Here is a 25680-nt window from a genome sequence, read left to right as displayed (position 1 = left end):
AATGTGTTCACTTTAGATACCTCGCAAGGTTGGCAATTGAGGTGGCATTGTAATTCAGCCACTCTTACAATACGACTCTGGGTTTGGTTTTCAGCATTATCAGCTTTGTTACTACAAGAAATAAGGCTTTTTTTCAAAGCACATTTGGAAACTTTGAGGTTGTTTATGCGGCACCCGAGCTGTGACTCTGAAGCCCTGAACACATCTTTCTTTTGCCAGTTTGGCTAGCGAAAGTAGAATCAACCAACCAGCTTCCTTATACTTCCCATTATGACAAAATCATAGGAAGGTACCATATATGCAATCACCCAGAGCCTCACCTTCCACAAATACCTGGTCTATTGGTGGTGATATTTTTGCATATTTGATTTGCCACCTCATGCCATGGATTAGCAGGGCCCTCTTTACCTACTGGAAGCAGAGTCATCAACATCTTTAAGACTAACCAGACTTGAGAACCAATTTAGAAAACTCATCCTTACAATTTTCTCTAGAACCACTCTCGGTACCAAATATCTTAGGCTGGGTTCTCTGGAGAAGCAAAACCAGTGAAGTTTATAAGGGTAGAGATTTATATCAAGGAAATGGCTCACACAAGATTGTAGAGGCTGGAATGTCTCAAGTCCATGGATCAGAATAGAGGCTTCTCCTGATTCATGTATCCACAGGGGCTGGCGAACCCAAGATCAGCAGGTTGGTGAAAAAAAAAAAAAATTCATGTATCCACAGGGGCTGGCAAACCCAAGATCAGCAAGTTGGTGAGCAGGGCTCTTATTCACAGGCTGTGAAGATCCACAAATCCCAAGATCAGCAGGTATGCTGCTACTTCAAGTCCCAAGAACCGGAGGTCAGATGAACAAGAGGCAGCTGTAGGATCCAGAGGAGGCAAAAGCCACAACATCCACTTGTATATGGATGCAGGCCACATGCCCAAGGAAACTCCCTTTCAACTGATTGGCTACTCACAGCAGATCCCATCATGGGCGTGATCACATATAACACTGAGAATCATGGCCCAGCCATGACACACAATCTTAACCATCACAATGTGTTTTCATTCTCATTCGAATCTAGGAATTTTTTTTATCCCATCTTTGATTTTTTCTATTATCCAGTGGTTTTGAAGCAGGATGTTATTCAGTTTCTATATGTTTGATTTTTTTTTCCCCTTCCTCTTCCTGCTGTTAATTTCTGCTTTCATAGCATTGTGATCAGAGAAGATACTTTATATTACCTCAATGTTTTGGATTTTGTTGAGGGTTGCTTTGTGGCCTAAGACGTGGTCTATTCCGGAGAACGTTCCATGTGTATTGGAAAAGAATATGTACTTTGCAGCTGTTGGGTGGGGTGTTCTGTATATGTCTTTGTGGTCAAGTTGGCTGACTGTGGCCTTTAGATCTTATGTATCTTTGTAGAGTTTCTTTCTAGATGTTCTGTCTTTTACCGAAAGTGGTGTGTTGAAGTCTCCTACTATTATTGTGGAATTGTCAATTTCTCTTTTCAGTGCTGTTAGAGTTTGTTTTAGGTATTTTGGAGCCCTGTCACTGGGTGCATAGATATTTATTATGGTTATATCTTCATGGTGGATTATCTCTTTAATCCTTATATACTGTCCTTTGTCCTTTATGGTGGATTTTGCTTTAAAGTCTATTTTATCTGAGATTAGTATTGCCTCTCCTGCTCTTTTTCTGGTTGCTATTTGCTTGATGTATATTTGTCCTTCCTATGATTTTTAATGGAAACCCTAGTGGCATAGTGGTTAAGTGCTACGGCTGCTAACCAAAGGGTCGGCAGTTTGAATCTGCCAGGTGCTCCTTGGAAACTCATGGGACAGTTCTACTCTGTCCTGTAGGGTCGCTATGAGTCGGAATCAACTCGACGGCACTGGGTTTGGTTTGGGTTTTTTGATTTTTAATATATTTATGTTTTTGTTTCTAAGGTGTGTCTCTTGTAGACAGTATATTGGCGGGTTCTTTTTTTTTTTTTTTTTTTTAACTATTCCGTCACTCTCTGTCTCTTTATGGGTGTATGTAGGCCATTTTCATTCAGTGTGATTATTGATAGATGTGAGCTTATTGCTGTCATTTTGTAGTGGGTTTTTTTTTTTTTTTTTTTTGTGGTGCTGACCTTTTCTTTGTTCCTCTTACTCCCCTGTGTTGAATAGCTTTCCTTTGTGGATTTCTTTTCATTTCTTTCATTTTTTTAGATTTTGTATTTACTGAGACTTTGTTTCTTCTTTATTTTCATGAGTAGGTCTGTTAACTGTCTTTGTGGTTACCTTGAAATGTACCCCTATCTTCCTTAATTTGAACCACTCTTTTATTACTTGATATTGCCTTGACTTCCTTTCCTTTTGAAAATTCTATACCTACACCCTTTATTCCCTCTTTTATTTTTCTGACATTGGCATTTACAGATTGACTTCTCTGGTTCCTGGTTGTAAATCTTTTTTTTTTTTTTAATCCTTGAGAGTTCATTACTTAGGTTGGCATCTGGCTGACGGAATCTTGCATCCTAGATTCAAGCTGTTGCCTGATGTTGTTTGTTCGCAAACTGAAGGACTCCTTTTAAAAATTCTTGTAAATTTGGCTTGGTTTTTATGTACTCTCTTAATTTCTGTTTATCTGGATATGTCCTAATATCCTTATCATATTTGATGAGAGTTTTGCAGGGTATATTATTCATGGTTGGCATTTTTTTTTTTCTTTCAAGGTTTTGTATATGTCATCCCATTGCTTCCTTGTCTGCATGGCTTCTGCCAAATAATCAGCACTTAGTCTTAGTTTCCCCTCTGTGACTTTTTGTTTTTCTCAAGCTGCTCTCAGGATTCTGTCTTTGTCTTTGGTTTTAGTGAGTGTGATTGTGATATGTCTTGGTGTTTTTCTTTTTGGGTCTGTACTATATGGGGTTCACTGATCTTTCTGTATAGTCGGCCTTTCATCTTTCATGATATTAGGGAATTTTTCTGTCAGAGAATCTTCAATGATCCTCTCTGTGTATTCTGTTTTCTCCCCCCATTCTGAAATTCTGATCACATGCAATTTTTTGTGTTTAATTATATCCCACATTGTTCTCAGGGTTTCTGCACTTTTCTTGATTCTTTTCTCTGATTTTTCCTCAAAGTGGTATCTGAGGATTTGTCTTCAATTTTGCTGACCCTGTCTTCCATTGTTTTAAATTTGCCCCTGAAATCTTCTATGGCACTGTTTGTTTCTGAAATCTTGTTTATCTTTTGGATTCCTAATTGCTTTTTATTTTTTTATGGTTTCTAGTTGTTTGACATTTTGTTTCTGTGTTATTTTCCTGAATTCTTCCATTGTTTTGTCTGTCTGTTCCATAATTTTGTCTATTTTTTCCCTATTTTTGTCTGCATTTTCCTTCATCTTTTGGAGAGCCCTGAATATTAGAGTTTTGAATTCCCTATTGGGTAGTTCCAGTGCCTTTTCTTCTACCAGAAGGTCATCTGGTGTTTTTTGTTTGTTTGTTTTTTGGGAGAGTGCTTTCTGGAGCCATTCTGTCCTGTTTTTTAAAATATGTTTTGATGTCATCTGCTGTCTGCAGGACATTCAGGAATTATTTTCTTCATTTATTGATTGTAGATTTGTTTTGTCCTGATTTTTTGTTTTATTTGGTTTCATCTAGGCAGGTGGGCTGGGGGTTATTTGTTGTTTGCTCATCTGTGGGCATGATATTTTCACCACCTTGTCCAGGTAGGCAGCACTAGCTGCTCAGCTATGGTGCAGCGGGACAGGTCCAGGAGAGGTGGAAGGGCAGGGATGAGTCATTTGCAGTACATACTAGGGCCAACAGGGCAGAGCCATGGTGCAGTGCAGGGCAGGGCCTGGTGATCTGTGCCTGTGCCACTCAGGGATGTGGCACTCAATCAATGTACAGTTCAGTTAGGCAGGAGGAGGATGTGATGTGTGGAGCTAAGTGTGGGAAAGAAGAGAGAGAAAGGGAGAAACAGAAGCCAAAAATAAAATAAAACAAAGCAATGGTGCTGAGGGACCCAGCTGGTGGAATGGCACAGACCTGGGGAAGCCGTGTGCCAGTGGCTTTCTAGCTGGGTGGTATGGCACAGCCCATAAAGAAGTGGCAGAGATGGCACACACGGCTAAGTGGGCGAGAGAAAGGAAAGAAGGGATAGAGATAAGGAATTGAAAAAAAGAAAGAAAAAGACACACTAGGCCAAGTCATTGGGAGAAAGAAAAGGGAGGAATGTAGACAGAGACAAGAAACCAGGAAAAGAAAATGCCGTGAGGGAGCCCACCCTGTGTTGTCACAGACCAGGGAAGGCAGGAGCTGGCGGTTCCCCAGCTAAGTGTGTGTCATAACCCATCAAAAAGCAGCAGAGATGGCATACAGCATCCAGGTGGTCAGGAGAAAGAAAAGGAAAGAAGGTAGAGAGAGACAAGAAACCAAGAAAAGAAAAAAAATGCCCTGAGTGAGCCCACCAGCATGGCAACATGGATCATGTGCCAGCAGCTCCCCAGCTGAGTGGTGTGGCACAGCCTATCTAAAAGCAGCATAGATGGCACACACAGCTGGGTGGCTGGGAGAAAGGAAGTATGGTAGAGAAAATCAAGAAACTGAAAAGAGAAATAAAAAGAAAATGCCCCAATGGAGCCCACCAGCTGTGGCGGCACAGGCTGCAGAAGCTGTGTGCTGATGGCTCTCCAGACAAGGGGTGTGGCACGGCATGTCAAAAAGCAGCTGGGACAGCACATGCAGCCAGGTAGTCAGGAGAGAAGAAAGGAAGGCAGAGGTAGACAAGAAACATTAAAAAATGCTCTGAGGGTGCCCATTGGCATGGTAGTGTGGCCTGGGTAAGCCCTGTGCCAACAGTTCCCCAGCAAAGCACTGTGGCACAGCCCATCAGAAAGTAGTGGAGAGAACACCTGGAGAAAGGAAAGGAAAGAAGGTAGACAGAGTCAAGAATCCAAGAAAAAAAAAAACAAAAACGCCTCGAGGGAGCCCACCAGGGTGGCAGTGCAGTTCTGGCATGTGGCTCCACAACCAAGCGGCACAGCACAGCCCATCAAGGAGGAACAGAGATGGCAGACAGCACAAGCTTGGCAGGAAAGGGAAAAGAAGAAAGTGAGAGAGAGAAGAAACAGGAAGTCAAAAAACAACAGCAGCAGCAAAAAAAAAAAAAAAAAAAAAGGCACTGAAGGAACCAGCCGGTGGGGTCAGGGTGAATTCAAGTGGCAAGAAGCCGGCATCTCTCTGATCAAGTGATCCATCCACCTATGGCAGCTGATCTTTGACAAAGGCCCCAAAGTCCATCAAATGGGGAAAAGACAGTTTTAAACAAATAGTGCTGACAGAACTGAATGTTGATCTGTAAAATTTGAAACAGGACCCATACCTCTTCCATGAGTCTAATCTAAGTCATATGGGAAGGTGGGGTGTTTGCCATTTTCCTGAACACAAAGGTGGGGAATTTAACCATCGCTATTTTCCAAAAAAAAAAAAAAAAAAAAATTTTTTTATTTTCCAGTATCACAGGGTTGCAGTTAAATTCTACATTATCAATAGCACAAAAAAAAAAAAATTTTTTTTATTTTCCAGTATCACAGGGTTGCAGTTAAATTCTACATTATCAATAGCACATACAACTTTTAATAATCTCTTCTTTCCCTATCTGTGCAATCTCACCTGTAGCCATTCTCACCAACTAAACCTAAGCTCCAAGTAAACTGAATGACTTCCAGTTGCCCACGTTTACAATAATAATCTCTAGAATATCATGACCCAGGCTGCCAGCCCCTTACCCCTTTGTCTGCAAATTTGTACTCATCCTTCAAGTCCCAACTCAATTGTTACCTCCTGTGAGAAAAATTGCCTGACATTCCCTTTTATACATTAATGGCCATGACTTCCATTGCTCTATTGCTGATCCGTCATGTATCTTTCCAAGAGTGTCTCATAATGTACCTCCAAACTCTCTCCAAGTTGGAAGACACATTTATGTAGCTTGAACATTAAATTTAAGTATATTTATTTAACATTAAAAATCTACGTGGGTTTGTAAACTTAACAAAGGCAGATCCTGTGGCACGATTTACTAAAGAAAAGAGCACTGGACTAGAAATCAAGAGATTAAGGTACGGTGCTAAATGACTTACTACCTTACCATCTCTGGGCTCAATTGCCTCCCTCATAAAGAAATGTGACTTGACTAAAGCCCCAGTTTCTGGTAGTACCTTACAACTCATATGTTATTTTTATTATTCTAGTCCAGCCGCCTTCGTTTTACAGGTGAGGAACTGAGGAAACTGAGGTAAAGAGATGATCTATAACTTAGTCAAGATCCTATATAATTAATTACTAAGGCACCAGAATCTTGGGATCCTAAACTGGGGCTAGTTCTAAAACCGCTCAGTTAACAAAAACGGAGGAAACAGGTAAAGAAACGCAGGAACAAATGGTACTTGAAGGAAACAAAAAAAGCCAACAGGGACAGGAAAGCCTCAGTGTACACCGAATTAGAAGTAAGCTTCCTGTCCTGGGAAAACTTCCGGAATCAGCAACAGAAGACCCAATCAGAACCTCTCCCCGGGGGCCAATGGGAGAGTACATTACAAAGAACCAATCCGATCCGTGATGTCACTGTTATGGTTCTGTCACGGCGCCGGCGTCGTAGTACTTGGGCGGGTCGCCACCGAGAGGACTTCGGTGGAGCCGTTTCGGGGCAGCCCAGCGGCCAGCTGCGCTTGTTTCCGGCCTCGTTCCCAACGTGCGGCTCCTGACTTCCAGGCCGCACCGTAGGGCGAGAGCGGGGGTCAGCGCCGCGGCCGCCTTGGGGCCTGGGTCCAGCCGCAGCCGCCTCCACCGCAGCTGGCTGAGAGGGGCCGCGAGATGCAGGCGCCCGGTTCGCCGCCAGCGTATTCCCCCTCCAACGGGGACTTCACCTTTGTCTCCTCAGCTGACGCAGAAGGTGAGACGAGTAGGTCCTGTCATCGGGGTGGCGCCGAGCCCGACGCGCTGGGATTTTCCTGGTGCCTAGACGGAGTGGCGGTGGGGACGGGCAGGAAGCCTCCTGGTGACTGAAGCCCTTCACTGGGCCTTCGAAAGGGCCCAAGAGGCTAAGCGGGGGGTGTTGGGAGCGTCTTTAAAAAGCATCGAGTAACTCCGTCAGATCCTGGTGTTCCCCCACACTGGTGGCAGGTTTTATTTGTGGAATTACTTGTAGTTCTCAGAAGAGAGATGATTTCGTTGGCCAGGGTAGGTGTCAGAGAATAAAGTAAGAAAGGAGAGCTCTTATCCTGTTGTTTATCAATAGATAGCCTTTTTTTTTTTGGGGGGTTGGGTTTAGAGTCGGCGCTGCAAATTCGAAATGTTGAATTTAATATATTAATCTAGGTCCCACTTTTCCTCTCATTTTATAGTATTTAAGCTCATTACTTGGAGAACTGGACCCAGGTGTATTTGAAACCTCTCTTGATCCAACTAGGTGCCCCCAATAGCTTCTGCATATTTCGTGTATTGTTTTGAGGAAACATCTCTGCTGGAGAGATTTTTCCACAGCACCGGATAATTTGTTTTCTTCCTTTTCTCAGTTCCTTACCCACTCTTTGTAATCTGAATCTTTGTGCTTGTTCTTTTCAGTTTTTACTTTTATTAGATTGTACACCAGTTACCTTCCAGTGAGCACATTTACTGCCCTATAGGAAAAAGTAAGTTATACTTAGCTGTTGAAATTTCAGTCTAGGGAAGAACCCAAATTTTAAATTTTCCTCAAAAATTTGATTTCCTACTGCATCAGTTAATATAACTTCCTTTCCTTTTTTTCCCCCCTTGTTCTATGAGTGGCATTGTTTTTTTTAAAAAAAGTGCTGTAGTTCTCATTATAATTTAAATGTAAAATAATTTTTTATCTATTAAAGGAAACATAGCTGATACATTTTTTAAAAACTGAATATGACTGGTGAAATATAGCAATGCAAAATATTTCAGTTTGTTTTCATCTACATTTGGTAGCATATTGCTTAGGGTGGAACATCAACTTAATTTCCTAAAATTTAAAAAAATGTATGTCATTGAGTATTAGAATGTCATATTTGTTCAAACCCATATATTCTGTATTTTTTTTCATATACTCATTTCCCCCAGGAATTACCATTCTTATATACACCGAAGAAATCTGACAGAATAATGCAACTAGCTGACCTATTGACTCCATAGGCTAAACCAAGAAGCCTGGAATAAGTAAAATCCATGAGGTTTATTCAAACTTCTCCATATATTCTCCATATTATACATAGTATTAATACCCTCATCCATATGACCTATCTGATCTTTATAAGAATCCTAATGTGCTTTTTCCCCTGTATTTTATAAAGAAACTGAGACTTGGAGAAGTTCAGTAATTTACACATGATGATCTGGAATTAGGAGCTAGTCTTTTGTCTTCTCAAGCTTCTGTACTAAACCATGATGTATCTTTCTTATATTTTTATAAATTGAATAGTGTATCTGAAGTATAATGTTAATTGGTGTTATCAATTACTGTCTAGTGATCTTGAGCGAGTTACTTATCCTTTTTAAAACTCATGTTAAAAAATGGGGATGATAATACCCAAGTGCTGAAGTATTTTGCAAATGTGAAACTCATAGTACTGCATCTGGCAGAGTTAAGTGCCCAGTACATGTTAGCAATGGTGCTGCTGCTAGGGTTTCAGTACTAACTGACCCCACACCTTTTTTTTGTTGTTGTTATCCATTAGCAGCATTTGACTCTGCAACTCCAAGTCTTTTCTCTGGTCTCAAAACGTGTCATGTAAATTCTTGCTTCTTCCCTTTTTATTCTGTTCCTCTAACCATAAATGTTTTCAGCTTATAAGTGTTTTCAGTGTACACCCTTCTAGATTCTGTCCAAATCTCTCTTCCTTAATGAAACCTATCCTTACTGTTTGTGTGCACATGTCCTTTGTTCTGAAACATCCCTTGGTGTTTTGTCTGTGCTTATCTTAGTCTGCATTCTTGGAATACCTTTATTCTTGTCCCCAGAAAACCAACCAAACCCACTGCCACTGAGTTGATTACAACTCATAGCGACCCCATAGGATGGAGTAGAACTGCCCCACAGGGTTTCCAAGGTTGTAAAAGCAGACTCCCACATCTTTCTCCCATGAAGCAGCAGGTAGACTTGAACCGCCGACCTTTCAGTTAACAGCCAAACACTTTAACCACTGTGCCAGCACAACTCCTTTCCTTGCCCCAAGTGATCATTAAAACTGAGCTCAAATGCTCCTTCTTTGGTGAACCTTGCTAAACTGTCCCTCAGAAACAGAAACTTCTCTAATATTTTCTATATCCTAACAACTAGTTCAGAACCCAGAATGTAAACATTAAATGTTTGTTGAGTGAACAAATGATTTCTGCCTTATCTCATATTGCATTGATAGACAGGATTACAGAATTTAGCTCAGTTAGATGTGTGACTAAGGAGCCCTGGTGGTTCAATGATTAAGTGCTCAGCTGCTAACCAAAAGGTCAGTGGTTCAAACCCAGAAGTTCCACCGGAGAAAAGACCTGGCAATCTGTTCCTGTAAAGACTACAGCCTAGGAAACCCTTTGGGGCAGTTCTACTCTGTCGTATAGGGTTGCTATGAATCAGAATTGACTCGGCACGCAACAACAACACACATGCACGTATAACTAAAAAAATTACTGGATTTAGAGCAAGAAGACTGCAGTTAGAGTCTTGACTCTTAACGGTAGCTATTGGCAATTTACATACTTTCTATAAGCTTCTGTTTTGTTATCTGTGAAATGAAGAGCATACTTGTAAGACTTATTGAAGATAATGTGTGTAAACCAAAAGCCAAACCTATTGCCCTTGAGTCGATTCCAACTCATAGCTACCCTGTAGACAGAGTAGAACTGCCCCATAGGGTTTCCAAGGCTGTAAATTTTTATGGAAGTAGACTGCCACATCTTTCTCCTGGTAGGTTCAACCTGCTGACCTTTGGGTTAGCAGCCAAGTGCCTAACCACTGTACCACCAGGGTTCCTAATGTGTATAAGTACAAATTAAAAGAACATAAGCTGTGTGTGAATGAAGCATTAAATGAATTGAGAATAATAATGAAATTTAGACTAAGTATTCAAGTCTGGTGTAAAACCATATTCAGAAGCAGTAATGAAATGCATGTGTATAAAAGCAGGGAAGTAATGATACCATTATACAGAAAATATAGAAATCTTTAAGGCAATTCTTTGACTTTATTTTGTGTCAGACAAATAAGTGACTCTGTGCCTGGTATATGTTCCCAGACCAGCAGCATTGGCATTACCTGGGTGCTTAGTAATGCAGAATATGTCTTAATCATAATCTGCATACTACACATTAAAGCTTGAGAATCATTGGTTTAGAATGTTATGAAATATCAGAAGAGGAGGAGAGTTTTTCTAGCTGGAAGACCAGCAGAAATAATGGATGTGATATTTTGCTGAACTTTGAGTGATAGATAATGATTTGACTATTGTAGGATGGAGGGACTACCTACTATGTGCAAGAGACTACATATAGAGTCCTTGTCACTTAGAAATTCACAATCTAATAAGAAATAGAAAATTTCAGTGTATGTTAAAAAATACTATAAACAGTATGGTGCAAAGGAGGGAGTGGATATCTCTGCAGGAAGGATCACTGAAGTTTTCAGAAACTAATAAGGTACATTATGAAGGATGAGTGAGAGTTCTTCAAACTAAAGAGGGAGAGTATTCACGTAAGAACTACACAGTGATTGGTGGAGAGTGCCAGTCTCATATCTCACACTTCTCAGTCTTCACAGACCTAAAACAATGCGGATTTAGACCATTATCTCCTTGGAGTTAGACGCTGTGTTTCAGTGCCTACTGCAGAGCCTGGCATATAACAAGAAGTCAATAAATTTTGTTGAATGAGTGAATGATTATGTGATTCTCACTTTTGATTAAGATAAAGGTGCTGTGCTGCTGAAACGGAAGCCAAGCGTTAACTCAACATCAATTCAACAAGTAGTAGGAAAGGGCATGAAAAAAGACAGCTAAGCAAGTAAGATGATCCAAGCCACCCAATGGCCATTTTTCCATCCTCATTTCCCCCCTAACTCTAAATTTGGCAGTCTGCTTCTGTAAAGATTTACAGCCTTGGAAATCCTGTGGGGCGATTCTACTCTGCCATCTGCTTAATGGCAATGGATGGTGGTAGTGATGTGTACTGAAACATTCATTTTTCCTCCAAGTCTTAAAGGGAAGCCTTCTTTTTTCCTTTCCTGGGATAACCCTCTGCTAGTGCTTTTATTACCCATATCCTCCTGCATCTGTTAGGGCCTTTCTTCCTCTATTTTTCTTTCTAGCATCTTTTATCTCTCTTCTCTTTCTCCCATCTCCACCTTCACACACAACTCCTTCCGAATTGACAAAATCATTAACTGTACAACTTCCCTTTTTCCTTATTTTCACAGGTAAACTGTCCTTGTTATTTCCTGTTTCCTCAGCACCAAGCAATCTGTACCATTCTGCAGGAACTGCACCTGCTTCCTAACATCTATGGCAGCATTTTGAGCAATGTTTCCCAAAGGGGAAATGGTTCCATGATAAAATAAGTTTGGTAAATAATGGGTTAAGCAAAGTTAAACCAGTTCCCTTAATGCAGACTTCTCAGAGCCTTTAATATGCCAATATTCTTTCTGGGACTCCAAGTGAGGGTTTTCCAAATTTAATGAACATCAAAAGCCTTTTGTGAAGATCATCTCATGGGATTCAGATTTCACAGAACATGCATACAAAAAATTCACTTATAAAACAAAGACAAGTTCTTTCACCTGATACTTAATGCCCTAAATGATTTGTCCACAACTTCTGATGATGAACTCTATGCTTATGGTAGGCCTTGGGCTTAGCTTTGCCCATGCCATTTCATTTACTTGGAATGACTTTTCATTCCATCTCCGCACATCTAATCACCCCTCACGGCCAAGTTCAGGTTCTGCCTCTGCATAGCCTTACTGACCACCTCTCTGATTATCAGGCCTCTTTACTCCTATGGCACCAATGTTCAGTGGGCAATACTCATTTGTCACCTACAGAACAGTGCGCCGTACACTACTGTATACTAACGTACAATCAGATTCTTAAAAATCGAGATATTATTCACATACCATAAAATTCACTCTTTTAAAGTGTACAGTTCTGTGGTTTTTAGTTTATTCAAAAAGGTGTACAACCATCACCACTATCTGATTCCAGAAAATTTTCATCACCGCCCTAAGAAACTCCAGAGCATTAACAGTTATTCCTCGTTTTCTCCTCCTTCCAGTCCCTGACAACCACCGTTGGTATCTGGCTTCTTTCACTTAGCGTGATGTTTTCAAAATTCATCCATTTTGCAGCATGAATCATTCATTCCTTTTTATGGCAGAATAATATCCATTGTTTGGATATACCATAATTTAGATTTTGAACTCCTCAAAGTGTTTCATTTCTTTACATCACTCTCAGCATTATAGAAATAACCATAAATATTCGTAGATTGTGTAATCCATCAGTGTTGGAAATGAAGAAGGTACTAAAGTAAAAATGATTTAAGGTTTTTGAAGTAAGTCCTCTTGCCAAGGGCTAGAAACTTATCTCTATTCTATCCCTCAGTTACCTACATTCAGTTGGTTATCAAATTATTTTGGAATAGCTCCAGAATAACTATGTAATTTATCTGTTTTTCTCTCTTGATTGGCACTGTCTTAGTTCAAGTTCTTATTTCTCATCTGTACTCCTTACTATAGCCTCCTGACCAGATTCCTTGCTCCAGTCTCTCCCTCTTAAATCAGTCTTCCATAGTACAGTTAAGATTATGTTTCCAGAATATAACTCTCACTTTTTCCAATTGCTTTATTAAGAACCTTTAATGCCAGTTCTTAATTTGAGCTACTCTTTGCCCTTCCATTTATTAATTCATTGACTGCTTACTATGTGCCAGGCACTGTTGAAGTACTAGGGATATAATGGTCAAAATACCAAAAATACATAGTCCCTGCCATCATAGAGCTTATAGATATTAATCAAATAATCACACAAATAATTATAAACAGTGGTAAGTAAAGGAAAAGTTCAGAGACCTATGAAAGGAACCTGATCTAGTCTGGGAAACTAAAGAAAAATTCCTTCAGTATATCTGAGGCCTAAAGAATGGGTGGCATTTAATTATCTGAAGTTAGAGGAAACAGCCAGTATACAGGACCTGAGGCAGAATGGATCCCCCTACCTAAAAATTATAGTATCTGTTGGTTACAGTACACTAGTGTGACCAGTAACTTGTAAACATATTAATCCAATAATTATTGTCAATATTCTTTTGAGTAAACAATAATTTCCTGTTAAGTTGTGTAATGTGGACAAATTTTTAGTCTACTCCCTTCCTAGAAAGGATATCACTTCTAATACAAGTTAGTAATGTAAACAGAAGAATCCTTGATTTTTCCTATTCTAAAATTTTCTACTTGATTTTTTCTTTAATCCTTATAGGTCTTTTTTTTTTTTTAATAGGTCATATTACAGATATCACATATGCTACTGAACTATGATCTATGGTATAGGATGGGTACAAGAATAGCTTTCTTTCACTGTTTGAAAATAAAACATGACTTTTTAGCCAACCTTTCTTGGGGGGAGAAAAAAAGTAGTTAAGAAAGGCTTACTTCTGTTTAATCATTTTCTTTTCATATACTTTAAAACTCATAAGATATTACGTAAATTTACAGGTGTGATAAAATTATGTAGAACTACACACACATAATATCATCAGTCAGAACAAGGCCAGGGGCCAGCTGTGGAACAGACCATCAATTGCTCATATGCAAGTTCAAGCTGAAACTTGGAAAAATCAGAGCAAGTCCACAAGAGCCAAAATATGACCTTGAGTGTATCCCACCTGAATTTAGAGACCATCTGAAGAATAGATTTGATGTATTGAACACTAGTGACCGAAGACCGGGCGAGTTGTGGAATGACGTCAAGGACATCATACATGAAGAAAGTAACAGGTCATTGAAAAGACAGGAAAGAAAGAAAAGACCAAGATGAATGTCAGAGGAGACACTGAAACTTGCTCTCGAACGTCGAGCAGGTAAAGCAAAAGGAAGAATTGATGAGGTAAAAGAACTGAACAGAAGATTTCAAAGGGCCTCTCGAGAAGACAAAGTAAAGTATTATAATGACATGTGCAAAGAGCTGGAGATGGAAAACCAAAAGGGAAGAACAAGCTCAGCGTTTCTCAAGCTGAAAGAACTGAAGAAAAAATTCAAGCCTTGAGTTGCAATAGTGAAGGATTCTATGGGGGAAATATTAAGCGATGCAGGCAGCATGAAAAGAAGATGGAAGGAATACACAGAGTCATTATACCAAAAAAATTAGTCGATGTTCAGCCATTTCAAGAGGTGGCATATGATCAGGAACCAATGGTACTGGAGGAAGAAGTCCAAGCTGCTCTGAAGGCATTGGCGAAAAACAAGGCTCCAGGACTGATGGAATATCAATTGAGATGTTTCAGCAGGAGATGCAATGCTGGAGGTGCTCCCTCCTTATGCTAAGAAATATGGAAGACAGTTTCTTGGCCAACTGACTGGAAGAGATCCATATTTATGCCTATTCCCAAGAAAGGTGATCCAACCGGATGTGGAAATTATAGAACAATATCATTAATATCACACGCAAGCAAAATTTTGCTGAAGATCATTCAAATGAGGCTGCGGCATATATTGACAGGGAACTGCCAGAAATTCAGGCCAGTTTCAGAGGAGGACGTGCAACCAGGGATATCATTGCTAATGTCAGATGGATCCTGGCTGAAAGCAGAGAATACCAGAAGGATGTTTACCTGTGTTTTATTGACTATGCGAAGGTGTTCAACTGTGTGGATCATAACAAACTATGGATAACATTGTGAAGAATGGGAATTGCAGAAAACTTAATTATGCTCATGAGGAACCTTTACATAGATCAAGAGGCAGTTGTTCAGACAGAACAAGGGGATACTGATTGGGCTTAAAGTCAGAAAAGGTGTGGATCAGGGTTGTATTCTTTCACCATATCTATTCAATCTATGCCGAGCAAATAATATGAGAAGCTGGACTATAAGAAGAAGAATGGGGCATCAGGATTGGAGGAAGACACCTTAACAACCTGCGTTATGCAGATGACACAACCTTGCTTGCTGAAAGTGAAGAGGACTTGAAGCACTTACTAATGAAGATCAAAGACCACAGCCTTCAGTATGGATTGCACCTCAACATAAAAAAAAAAAAAAAATCTCACACCTGGACCAATGAGCAATACCATGATAAATGGAGAAAGATTGAAGTTGTCAAGGATTTCATTTTACTTGGATCCACAATCAACAGCCATGGAAGCAGCAGTCAAGAAATCAAAAGACACGTTGCATTGGGTAAATCTGCTGCAAAGGACCTCTTTAAAGTGTTGAAGAGCAAAGATGTCACCTTGAAGACTAAGGTGTGCCTGACCCAAGCCATGGTATTTTCAATCGTATCATATGCATGTGAAAGCTGGACAATGAATAAGGAAAATCGAAGAATTGATGCTTTTGATGTGTTGGTGAAGAATATTGAATATACCATGGACTGGCAAAAGAACGAACAAAGAAGTACAACCAGAATGCTCCTCCTCAGAAGCAAGAATGGCGAGACTGCGTCTTACATACTTTGGACGTGTTTTCAGGGGGGATCAGTCCCTGGAGAAGGACATGATGCCTGGCAGAGTACAGGGTCAGCGGAAAAAGGAAGACCCTCAACGAGGTGGATTGACACAGTGGCTGCAACAGTGAGCTCAAGCATAACAACGATTGTAAGGATGGCTCAGGACTGGGCAGTATTTCGTTCTGTTGTGCATAGGGTCGCTATGAGTCCGAACCAACTTGACGGCACCTAACAACAACACACACACAAGTGAGTTCATGTAAAACTGGTGAAATCTGAATAATGTCTGTGGATTGTACCAGTGTCACCATCTTGGTTTTGATAGTTGTGTTACCCTTGACAGAGACTGAGTAAAGGGTGCACCAGACGTCTCTGTACTGTTTTTGCATCTTCCTGTCAATGTATAAATATTTCAAATTAGAAGTTTTTTTAAAGAGACTTACAGAGCAAACATAAGAAATTTCTGTGAAATGACTGGTAAATGTCATTTAATGGCATTTAATTTTTCTAAAGATAGGCTCAGGAGATTTAGTTTAAATATAGGTTAGAAATCAATTTTAATATTATTTACAACATGAAAATTTACTGACAATGTTTAATACTGAAGATACTAAAACCTTGAGCCAAAACAATATGAATAAAAATAGAACTTAAGACAATTTTATATAAGGCTTTGAAATGACATTCTCTTACTGAGTGACATAATCAAACTGTAAGATAGACCTAGGAATTACAAAATTATACACATGCATCTTTTTAATCTCTTTTGTAGATATAGGGTCACTATGAGTCGGAATTGACTCAACAGCAATGGGTTGGGTTTGGTTTTATATGCATTAAAATGTTATTCTCGTAACTAAAATAAAACAATGAAATTTACCTCTTCAGTGTGAAACACGTGCTTGATTTTTTGCTGCACAGATACTCAGTGGTGAGTTAGGCTTAAGCACACATGGATTGATTTTCAACTGAAATGTGGTGGTTTTTGTCCTTGTTCGTCCTTGTTAAATTGAAAGAAGGCTTGCTAACGTATATAAGCAGTTGAAAAGTACAACAAAATGTTCATTGTTCATTGCACAATGCTCTTTTACAGAAATCTAGAACTTTTCTAGGGACAGAGCAGTGACGCTCATCCTGAGTGTACTTTCAGACTGCACTGACAAAGTTCTTGCTCTGCTTTTAAAGTGAAGTTCTCATACTGAGCAGAAGACTCAGAGAAAGAGTCCTTCACCTAATCATACACTTGTTGTCATGGGCTGAATTGTGTCTCCCCAAAATGTCTGTCAATTTGGATAGGTAATGGTTCCCTTGTATGATTGTCTACCATTTTTTCTTCTGATGTGATTTCCCTATGTGTTGTAAATCTTATCACTGTGATGTAATAAGATGGATTAGTGGCAGTTATACTGATGAGGTTTAAAAGATAGTGTCTTAAGCTGGTCTCTTTTGAGATATAAAAGAGAAAGCAAGCAGAGAGACATGGGGACCGCATACCACCAAGAAAGTAGTGCCAGGAGCAGAGCACGTCCTTTGGTACTGAGGTTCCTGCACTGGAATGCTGCCAGACCAAGGGAAGACTGATCCATCACAAGGACCTCCCTCAGAGCCAACAGAGAGAAAGCCTTCCCCTGGAGCTGATGCCCTGAATTTGGACTTGTAGACTACTCGACTGTGAGAGAATAAACTTCTGTTTGTTAAAGCCATCCACTTGTGGTATTTTTGTTATAGCAGCACTAGATGACTGAGATGCTTATCTTGAAAGAGGGAAAAATATCGTTAAAATTTTGTTCTGTAGTTCTCCAGGGGGCTTTTAATAATACTTGTAACTTATTAATATTCTTCTTACTCTGAGCCCAAACAGCGGTGGAAGCATTTTTAAGATTTTATTTTGCAGTATGCTTTTTTTCCCCAAAGATTGTTTCTCTTTAAATACACTTACATTTATTATACTCCTTACATTGTTTTACTTGGGTAATGACAAAATACTATACATCACACAGTAATAAGAAATTAACATAAAATTTGTTTTACAATTCTGGACGCCTGTCCTAGAGTTGGCAGCCAAGCTCACTTACCCTGGTTTATCTTAAATCAGCGATGCTCCTGGAGTGATTTTGATGCTTTCTCTTTGTTCTCTGACATTCTTTACTTGTTAGCTTGCTGTCATGCTAGGCTATTGTGATGGTTAAGGTTGTATGTCAGCTTGGCTGGGCCCTGATTCTCAGTGAGTTGGCAATTATCTAATGATGTAGTTTGGCAGCGATATAATGATGTAGTTATCCTTCGTGATGTGACCAGCCAATCAGTTGTAAGGGGAGTTTCTTCGGGGATGTGGTCTGCATCCAATACATATACAGATGTTCTGGCAAAGCTTTCTTGCTTACTCTGGATCCTACATCTGGCTTGTCATCATCTGACCTCTGATTCTTATGACTTGAGCCAGCAGCCTACCATATTGCCTGCCGATCTTGGGATTCATCGGCCTCCGTACCCTGTGAGCCAGCGACCTGCCATCTTACCTGCCAATCTTGGGTTTCATTTCCCTCCGCACCCTGTAAGCCAGCAGCTTTTCATTTTGCCTGCTGGTCTTGGGTTCATCAGCCTCAGCAGCCTGTGAGCCAGCAGCCTGCCATCTGACCTGCTGGTCTTGGGATTTGTCAACCGTTGCAGCTATATGAGTCAGGAGAAGCCTCCAGCTTGACACCTGACCTACGGACTTGGAACTCGCCAGCCTTTACAACCGCATGAGCCATTTCCTTATTATAAATCTCTGTATATGTATTTATATGCTTTACTGGTTTTGCTTCTCTAGAGAACCCAGCCTAAGACATTTGGTACAGAGAGTGGTCCTAGAGAAACAAAGTCGTAAAGATGAGTTTTCTAAATTAGTTTTCAAGTCTGGTTAGTCTTAAAGATGTTGATGACTCTTGACTTCACTAGTAAAGGGGACACTGCTTATTCATGGCATGAGGTGGCAATATTAATATGCAAAATATCACCACCAATAGGTCAAGTATAGATGAGAAGTGAGGCTCTGGGTGATCGCATGTTTGATACTTTTCTACAGCTTTGTCAGAATGAGAAGTATAGGGAAGCTAGTTGGTTAATCCTACTTTTGCTAGAGAAAGTGGTGAAAGAAAAAAATGAGCTCAGGGCTTCAGAGCTGCATAAGAGACCTCAAAGTTGCCACTTGGGCCCTGATAAAAGCTATATTTCTTGTAGTAACAAGAGCTGACGTTGTTGAAAACCAAACCTAGAGTCTTACCATAAAGAGTGGCTGAATCACAATGGCAGTTGAATTCCTAGCCTCAAACGATGACTGAAGTTAAAGTGAGGGCATTGATTGGAAAGAAAAGGGACCCTGAAACTTGAGATGGGGGCATAGGGACAGATAGTCAGGAAGCTGGGAACAGTTGAGTCTATAAATTCTGTTGAATCACTCCTGCCAACAGAACCAGCCCTCTTAGTCCCATCTGAAGAGATCACTCCCATCTTTGTCTGCTAAGCCACCCTACCCAGTAAGCCATTATCCCTTTGTCTCCCGTCTGATCAGATTAACTCAACAGGAGTCTTTGAGATATTACCTGGGGGATTGCCTTGGGAATTGCCTGAGGTACATGCCTTAAAAGACATTGCTGAATGTTCCCAGAACCCACCTCCACCACCCCTTTTTGCTTTAAATATATAACTAGACTTAAGTCCCAGTGAACCCCAAAAGGTAAAGTACAGAGTATGTCCCACAAGAATATATGCTACACTCAAAAAGAACTACTTGATTTTTCTAATACATACAAACAGAAACCTGTGGAATCTGTGTGGAAATGGCTATTAAGGGTGTAGGATTATGGTGCAAGGAACATAAAGTTGGATCAGTCTGAGTTTTTTGATACAGGCCTGCCAAGCACAGATTCTTCATTCAGTGTTTCAGCTCAAGAGGTTAGGAAAGGATCTAATAGTTTGTTTGGGTTCCTGAAACATGGATTATGCAGTGGCCTACACTAAATCAAGTTGAAGTACTAGTCCAGCCTTGATATACTGTAGAAGTTATCTAAAGGCTTAGAGAAATTGGCATGTGAGAGTGGATTTATCAGGTTTGACCAACAGACCTACACATGGAGTGCACAGAGGACACACACTTTTACTACAGTGATAAGAAACAAATTTGTCAAGGGAGCCCCAGTGTCCTTGAAGACTCCTGCGATTGGTATTTTATGTAAGTCAGATTTGACAGCAGGAATCGCCCTAACTGAAGACACCTAACTACAATGGGGCGATAGGATCCTGTGGTGGTGAGGGCGAGGTGGTGGTACTCAGTGAACAAAGACAAGGTGGGTGTGGTTACTGTAATAGACAGGGGAGTCAAAGCAGTAATCAGAATCATCTGACTCATATGTATTTATGGCATTGAGTACTTAGTCGTAAAGTCCCTATGAGTGAAATAGATGGGAAATTTACTAAATATTTACTTCATCTGTACAAATGGAAGAATTCTAAGTCAGGTAAATGGCAGTTTAACTTGAATCACCAGAATATAGAGTCAAGACCCCTCAATCAATTTCCAGACTTAAACCAGCTTACAGACCTACAACCCCTTGAGTGAAGGGGAGGCTGAATCCGCTTGAAGAGGGACTCCACTACAGTGCCAAAAATGTATTCTGTTAATCCTTCTCCCAGCCTTCCTCAAAGGAATCTCTGGCCTTTTACAAGAGTGACTGTTCGTTGGGGAAAAGGAAATAATCAGACCGTTCAGGGATTACTGGATACTGGCTCTGAACTGACACTAATTCCAACCGATCCAAAACATCACTACAGCCCACCACTCAGAGTAGGGACATATAGAGGTCAGATAATTAATGGAGCCTTAGCTCAGATTCATCTCACAGTGGGTCCCTGAACCCATCCTATAGTGATTTCCCCAGTTCAGAAATGCATAATTGGAATAGATATATTCAGCAACTGGCAGGCCCCCCACTGGATCCCTGACGAGTGGAATAAGGGCTGTTGTGGTAGGAAAAGCTAAGCGGAAGCCATTAAAACTGCCCCTACCTAGGAAAATAATAAACCAAAAGTTATGCCGCATTTCTGGAGGGATGCAGAGATTACTGACACAATCAAGGACTTGAAGAGTGCATGGAGTGGAGATTCCAACCACATTCCCGTTCAGTGCACGTGTTTGGCCTGCGCACATAACAGATGGATCTTGGAAAGTGTTAGTGGATTATCGAAAACTTGACCAGGTGGTGACTCTGATTGCAGCTGCTGTTCCAGATGTAGTTTCATTGCTTGCGCAGACTAATAGATTTCTTGGTGCCTGGTATGTAGCTATTGATCTGACTAATGCCTTTTTCTCCATACCTGTCTCGAAAGACCATCAGAAGCAGTTTGCCTTCACCTGGCAGGCTAACAGTACACCTTCACTGTCCTACCTCAGGGCTATGTCAGCTCTCCAGCCCTATGTCATAATTCATTCCACAGGGACCTTGATCGCCTTTCCCTTCCACGAGATGTCAAACTGGTCCATTACATTGATGCCATTATGCTGATTAAATCTAGTAAGGAAGAAGTGTCACTGACTCTGAACTTATTGCATGTTAGAGGGTGTGAGGAATTAATCCTACAAAAATTCAGTTGCCTTCCACCTCAGTGAAATTTCTAGGAGTCCAGTGGTGTAAGGCAGGTTGAGATATTTCTTCTAAAGTAAAGGATAAGTTGTTACATCTGGCCGCTACTACAACAAAAAAGAAGGCACAATGCCTGGTGAGGCTCTTCGGATTTTGAAAGCAACATATTCCTCACGGGCTACTCTGGCCTATTCATCAAGTGACTCAAAAAACTGCTACTTTTGAGTGGGGACCAGAACAAGAGAAGGCTCTGCAACAGATCCAGGTTAATGTGCAAGCTGCTCTGCCACTTGGGCCGTACGATCTGGCTGATCCAATGTTGCTCGAAGTGTCAGTGGTAGATAGAGATGCTGTTTGGAGCCTATTGGTGAACCACAGCGCAGACCCTTAGGGTTTTGGTGTATAGCCCTGCCATCCTCTGCAGATAACTGCTCTCCTTTTGAGAAACAGCTTTTGGCTTGTTACTGGGCCTTAGTAGAGACGGAATGCTTAACCAGGGGCCACCAAATCACCATGCGCCCTGGGCTGCCCATCATGAACTGGGTACTGTCTGACCCACAGAGCTATGAAGTCCGATGTCTCCAACAGCACTGGATCATTAAATGGAAGTGGTATATGTGAGGTCAGGCCCGAGCAGGACCTGAAGGCACAAGTAAGTTGCATGTGGAAATGACCAAATGTACTTGGCCTCCATTCCTGTCCCATTATCTGCCCTCTGTCCAGTCTTCACCTATGACCTCATGGAAAATTCCTTATGACCAATTGACAGAAGAAGAGAAAACTCTTGTCTGGTTTACAGATGGTTCTGCTTGGTATGCAGGCACCACTCAAAAGTAGACAGCAGAAACACTGCAGCCTCTTTCTGGGACCTCTGTGAAGGACAGTAGTAAAGGAGAATCCTCCCAATGGGCAGAACTCCCAATGGTTGTTCACTTTGCTTGGGAGGAGAAATGTCAGGGACTTGGAAGGAACATGATTGGAAAATTGGTGACAAGGAGACATGGGGAAGAGGTATGTAGATAGACCTCTCTGGATGGGCCAAAGAAATGTAGATGTTTATGTTTCATGTGAATGCTTACCAAAGGGTGACCTTGGCAGAGGAGAATTTTAATAATCCAGTGGATAGGATGCCACATTCTGTGTAAACCAGGCATCCTCTTTCCCCAGCCACTCCTGTCATTGCCCAACAGGCTCGTGAACAAAGTGGCCATGGTGGCAGGGATGGAGATTATACATGGGCTCAGCAACCTGGACTTCTGCTTACCAAGGCCGAGTTGGCTGCAGCAACTGCTAAATGCCCAATCCGCCAGCAGCAGACACCAGCACTGATTCTCCAATATAGCACCATTCCTTGAAGTGATCAGCCAGCAACCTGGTGGCAGGTTAATTACATTGAACCACTTCCATTATGGAAAGGGCAGTGATTTGTTCTTACTGGAATAGATACTCTGGATAAGGATTTGCCTTCCCTGTATGCAATGCCTCTGCTAAAACTACCATCTGTGGACTCATAGAATACCTTATCCACCATCGTGGTATCCCACACAGCATTGCATCGGGTTAAGGGACTTCATAGCAAATGAAGTGTGGCAGTGGGCCCGTACTCATGGAATTCACTGGTGTTACCACGTTCTCCATTATCCTGAAGGAGCTGGCTTCATAGAAGAATGGAATGGCCTTCTGTAGACAAAATTATGGCACCAGCTAGATAGCAACACTTTGCAGGGTTGGGACAGTGTTCTCCAGGTGGCTATATATGCTGTACACCAGCGTCCAGTGTATGGTGCTGTTTCTCCCATATCTCATATCCAGGATTCACAGCTCTAGGAATCAAGGGGTAGAGATGGGAGTGGCACCACTCACTATTACCTCTAGTGACCCAACAAAAAAATTTTTTTGCTTTCTGTCCCCACAACCCTATGCTCTGTGGGTCTGGAGGTCTTAGTTGCAAAAGGAGGAAATCCTCCTACCTGGAGATAGAACATAGATTCCATTGAACTGAAAGTTAAAAAGAATTTTATCCGGCCACTTTGGGCTCCTCATGCCTCTGGATCAACAGGCAAATTAGGGAGTTACCATACTAGCTGATTACCAAGGGGAAATCAGATTGATGTTGCATAAAGGAGGTATAAAGGAGTATGTCTGGAATACAGGAGATCCCTTAGGGTGTGTGTTAGTACTACCATGCCCTGTGATTAAAGTCCATGGAAAACTAGAGCAACCCAATTCCAACATGACTACTAATGGCCCAGACCCTTCAGGAACGAAGGCTTGGGTCACCCCACCAGGCAAAGAATCATGACCAGCTGAGGTGGTTGCTGAAGGCAAAGGGAATACACAATGGGTGGTGGAAGAATGTAGTTCTAAATACCAGTTATGATGACGTGACCAGCTGCAGAAACAAGGACTGTAATTGTTATGAGTATTTCTACCTTGTATGTGTGCATCAAACAATTTTTGTTTTTCTTCACTTATAAAATACAAGATGTAAACAGGGCTAGTGTGTTTTCAGTTGTACACATTAGTTGTATCATGTTAGGCACAAGTATGACTTTGTAATTGTCTTTAGAGGTTGTGTATGATTTATGGAGATGTGTATAGGTACCAAATTGACAAGGAGTGAATTGTGATGGTTAAGGTAGTGTGTCAGTTTGGCTGGGCCATGATTCTCCGTGGTTCGGCAGTTATCTAATGATGTAGTTTGGCAGTTATATAATGATGTAGTCCTCCTCCATGATATGATCTGATGCGATCAGCCAGTCAGTTGTAAAGGGAGTTTCGTCGGGGGTGTGGCCAGCATCCAATATGTATATGGCTGTTCCGGCAAAGCTTGCTTGCTAGCTCTGAATCCTGCTTTTGACTTATCATCACTTGACCTCTGAGTAGCCTGCCATATTGCTTGCCAATATTGGGATTCATCAGCCTCCGCACCCTGTGCACCAGTGGCCTGCCATCTTACCAGCCAGTCTCGGGATTCATTGTCCTCCATACCCTGTGAGCCAGCAGCCTGCTGTCTTACCTGCAAGTCTTTGGTTTGTCAGCCTCAGCAGCCCTTGAGCTAGCGGCCTGCCACCTGAACTCCCGATCTTGGGTTCGTCAGCCCCCGCAGCTACATGAGTGAGGAGAAGCCAGACAGACTTGGGACTTGCCAGCCTCTACAACTGTGTGAGCCGTTTCCTTGTGATAAATCTGTATATATACATATATATCCATATTTTATGTACGGGTATCTATAGATGTAAATATATGCTTCACTGGTTTTATTCCTCTAAAGAACCCATCCTGAGATAGCTATGTACCAGTTTTTTTTTTTTTTTTTTTTACTTTCCTGTTGCTATTCCCCACCAAAACCAAAAAAAACCAAACCGTTGCCGTCGAGTCGATTCCAACTCAGAGCAACCCTATAGGACACAGTAGAACTGCCCCATAGAGTTTCCAAGGAGCGCCTGGCGGATTTGAACTGCCGACCTTTTGGTTAGCAGCCGTAGCACTTAACCACTATGCCACCAGGGTTTCCCTTTTCCCCACACCAACAACTAATTATGTTTTGGGTGTACTTGAGGAATTGGAGCCCTGGTGGCACAGTGGTTAAGAGCTCAGGCTACTAACCAGAAGGTCAACGGTTCGAATCTACCAGCTGCTTCGTGGAAACCCTATGGGGCAGTTCTAAAGTCAGGATTGACTTGATGGCAACAGGTTTAGTTTTTTTGGTTGAGGTGTTAAACTGCTGTTTCTGGCATTCCTACACATGTCTATGATATTTCCCTATTTTCCAGGAATGGAAAATACTAAAAAGATACCTTTTTGAGGATGGAATACTCCCAAACTCATTCTATGAAACCAGCATAACCCTGATACCAAAACCAGGTGAAGACACCACATAAAAGAGAATTACAGACCAATATCCCTCATGAACTTATATGCAAAAATTCTGAACAAAATTCTAGCCAATAGAATTCAACAACATATCAAAAAAAATAATTCACTATGACCAAGTGCGATTCATACAAGGTACGCAGGGATAGTTTAACAGTAGAAAAACAATCAATGTAATCCATCACATAAATAAAACAAAAGACAAGAACCACATGATCTTATCAGTTGTTGCAAAAAAGACATTTGACAAAGTCCAACACCTATTCATGGTAAAAACTCTCAGCAGATAGAAGGGACATTCCTCAACATAATAAAGGGCATTTATACAAAGCCAATATCATCCTAAATGGAGAGAGTCTGAAAGCATTCCCCTTGAAAACTGGAACCAGACAAGGATGCTCTTTATCACTACTCTTATTCAACATATTGCTGGAGGTCCTAGCCAAAGCAATTAGGCTAGAAAAAGAAATAAAGGACATCTAAATT

At 41.1% G+C, this 25680-nt stretch overlaps 2 protein-coding genes across 3 annotated transcripts in view; both read left to right on the top strand.

Annotated features, from left to right (window-relative positions):
• Nucleotides 1-25680, top strand: part of BIRC6 (baculoviral IAP repeat containing 6) — a 582018-nt gene that overhangs the window by 54539 nt on the left and 501799 nt on the right. The window lies entirely within an intron of this gene.
• Nucleotides 6649-25680, top strand: part of YIPF4 (Yip1 domain family member 4) — a 36154-nt gene continuing 17122 nt past the window's right edge. The window contains exon 1 of one of the 2 annotated variants that reach the window (XM_010595847.3): nucleotides 6649-6940. In XM_010595847.3, coding sequence (XP_010594149.1) covers nucleotides 6862-6940 — 79 coding nt within the window. In that variant the 5' untranslated portion in view covers nucleotides 6649-6861. The remainder of the gene's footprint in view (nucleotides 6941-25680) is intronic. The other variant, XM_003416065.4, reaches the window with a different exon arrangement.

The sequence above is a fragment of the Loxodonta africana genome, chromosome 26 (genome assembly GCF_030014295.1).
Source record: "Loxodonta africana isolate mLoxAfr1 chromosome 26, mLoxAfr1.hap2, whole genome shotgun sequence".
Taxonomy (NCBI): Eukaryota; Metazoa; Chordata; class Mammalia; order Proboscidea; family Elephantidae; genus Loxodonta; species Loxodonta africana.
This window is presented reverse-complemented; position numbering and strand designations above follow the sequence as displayed.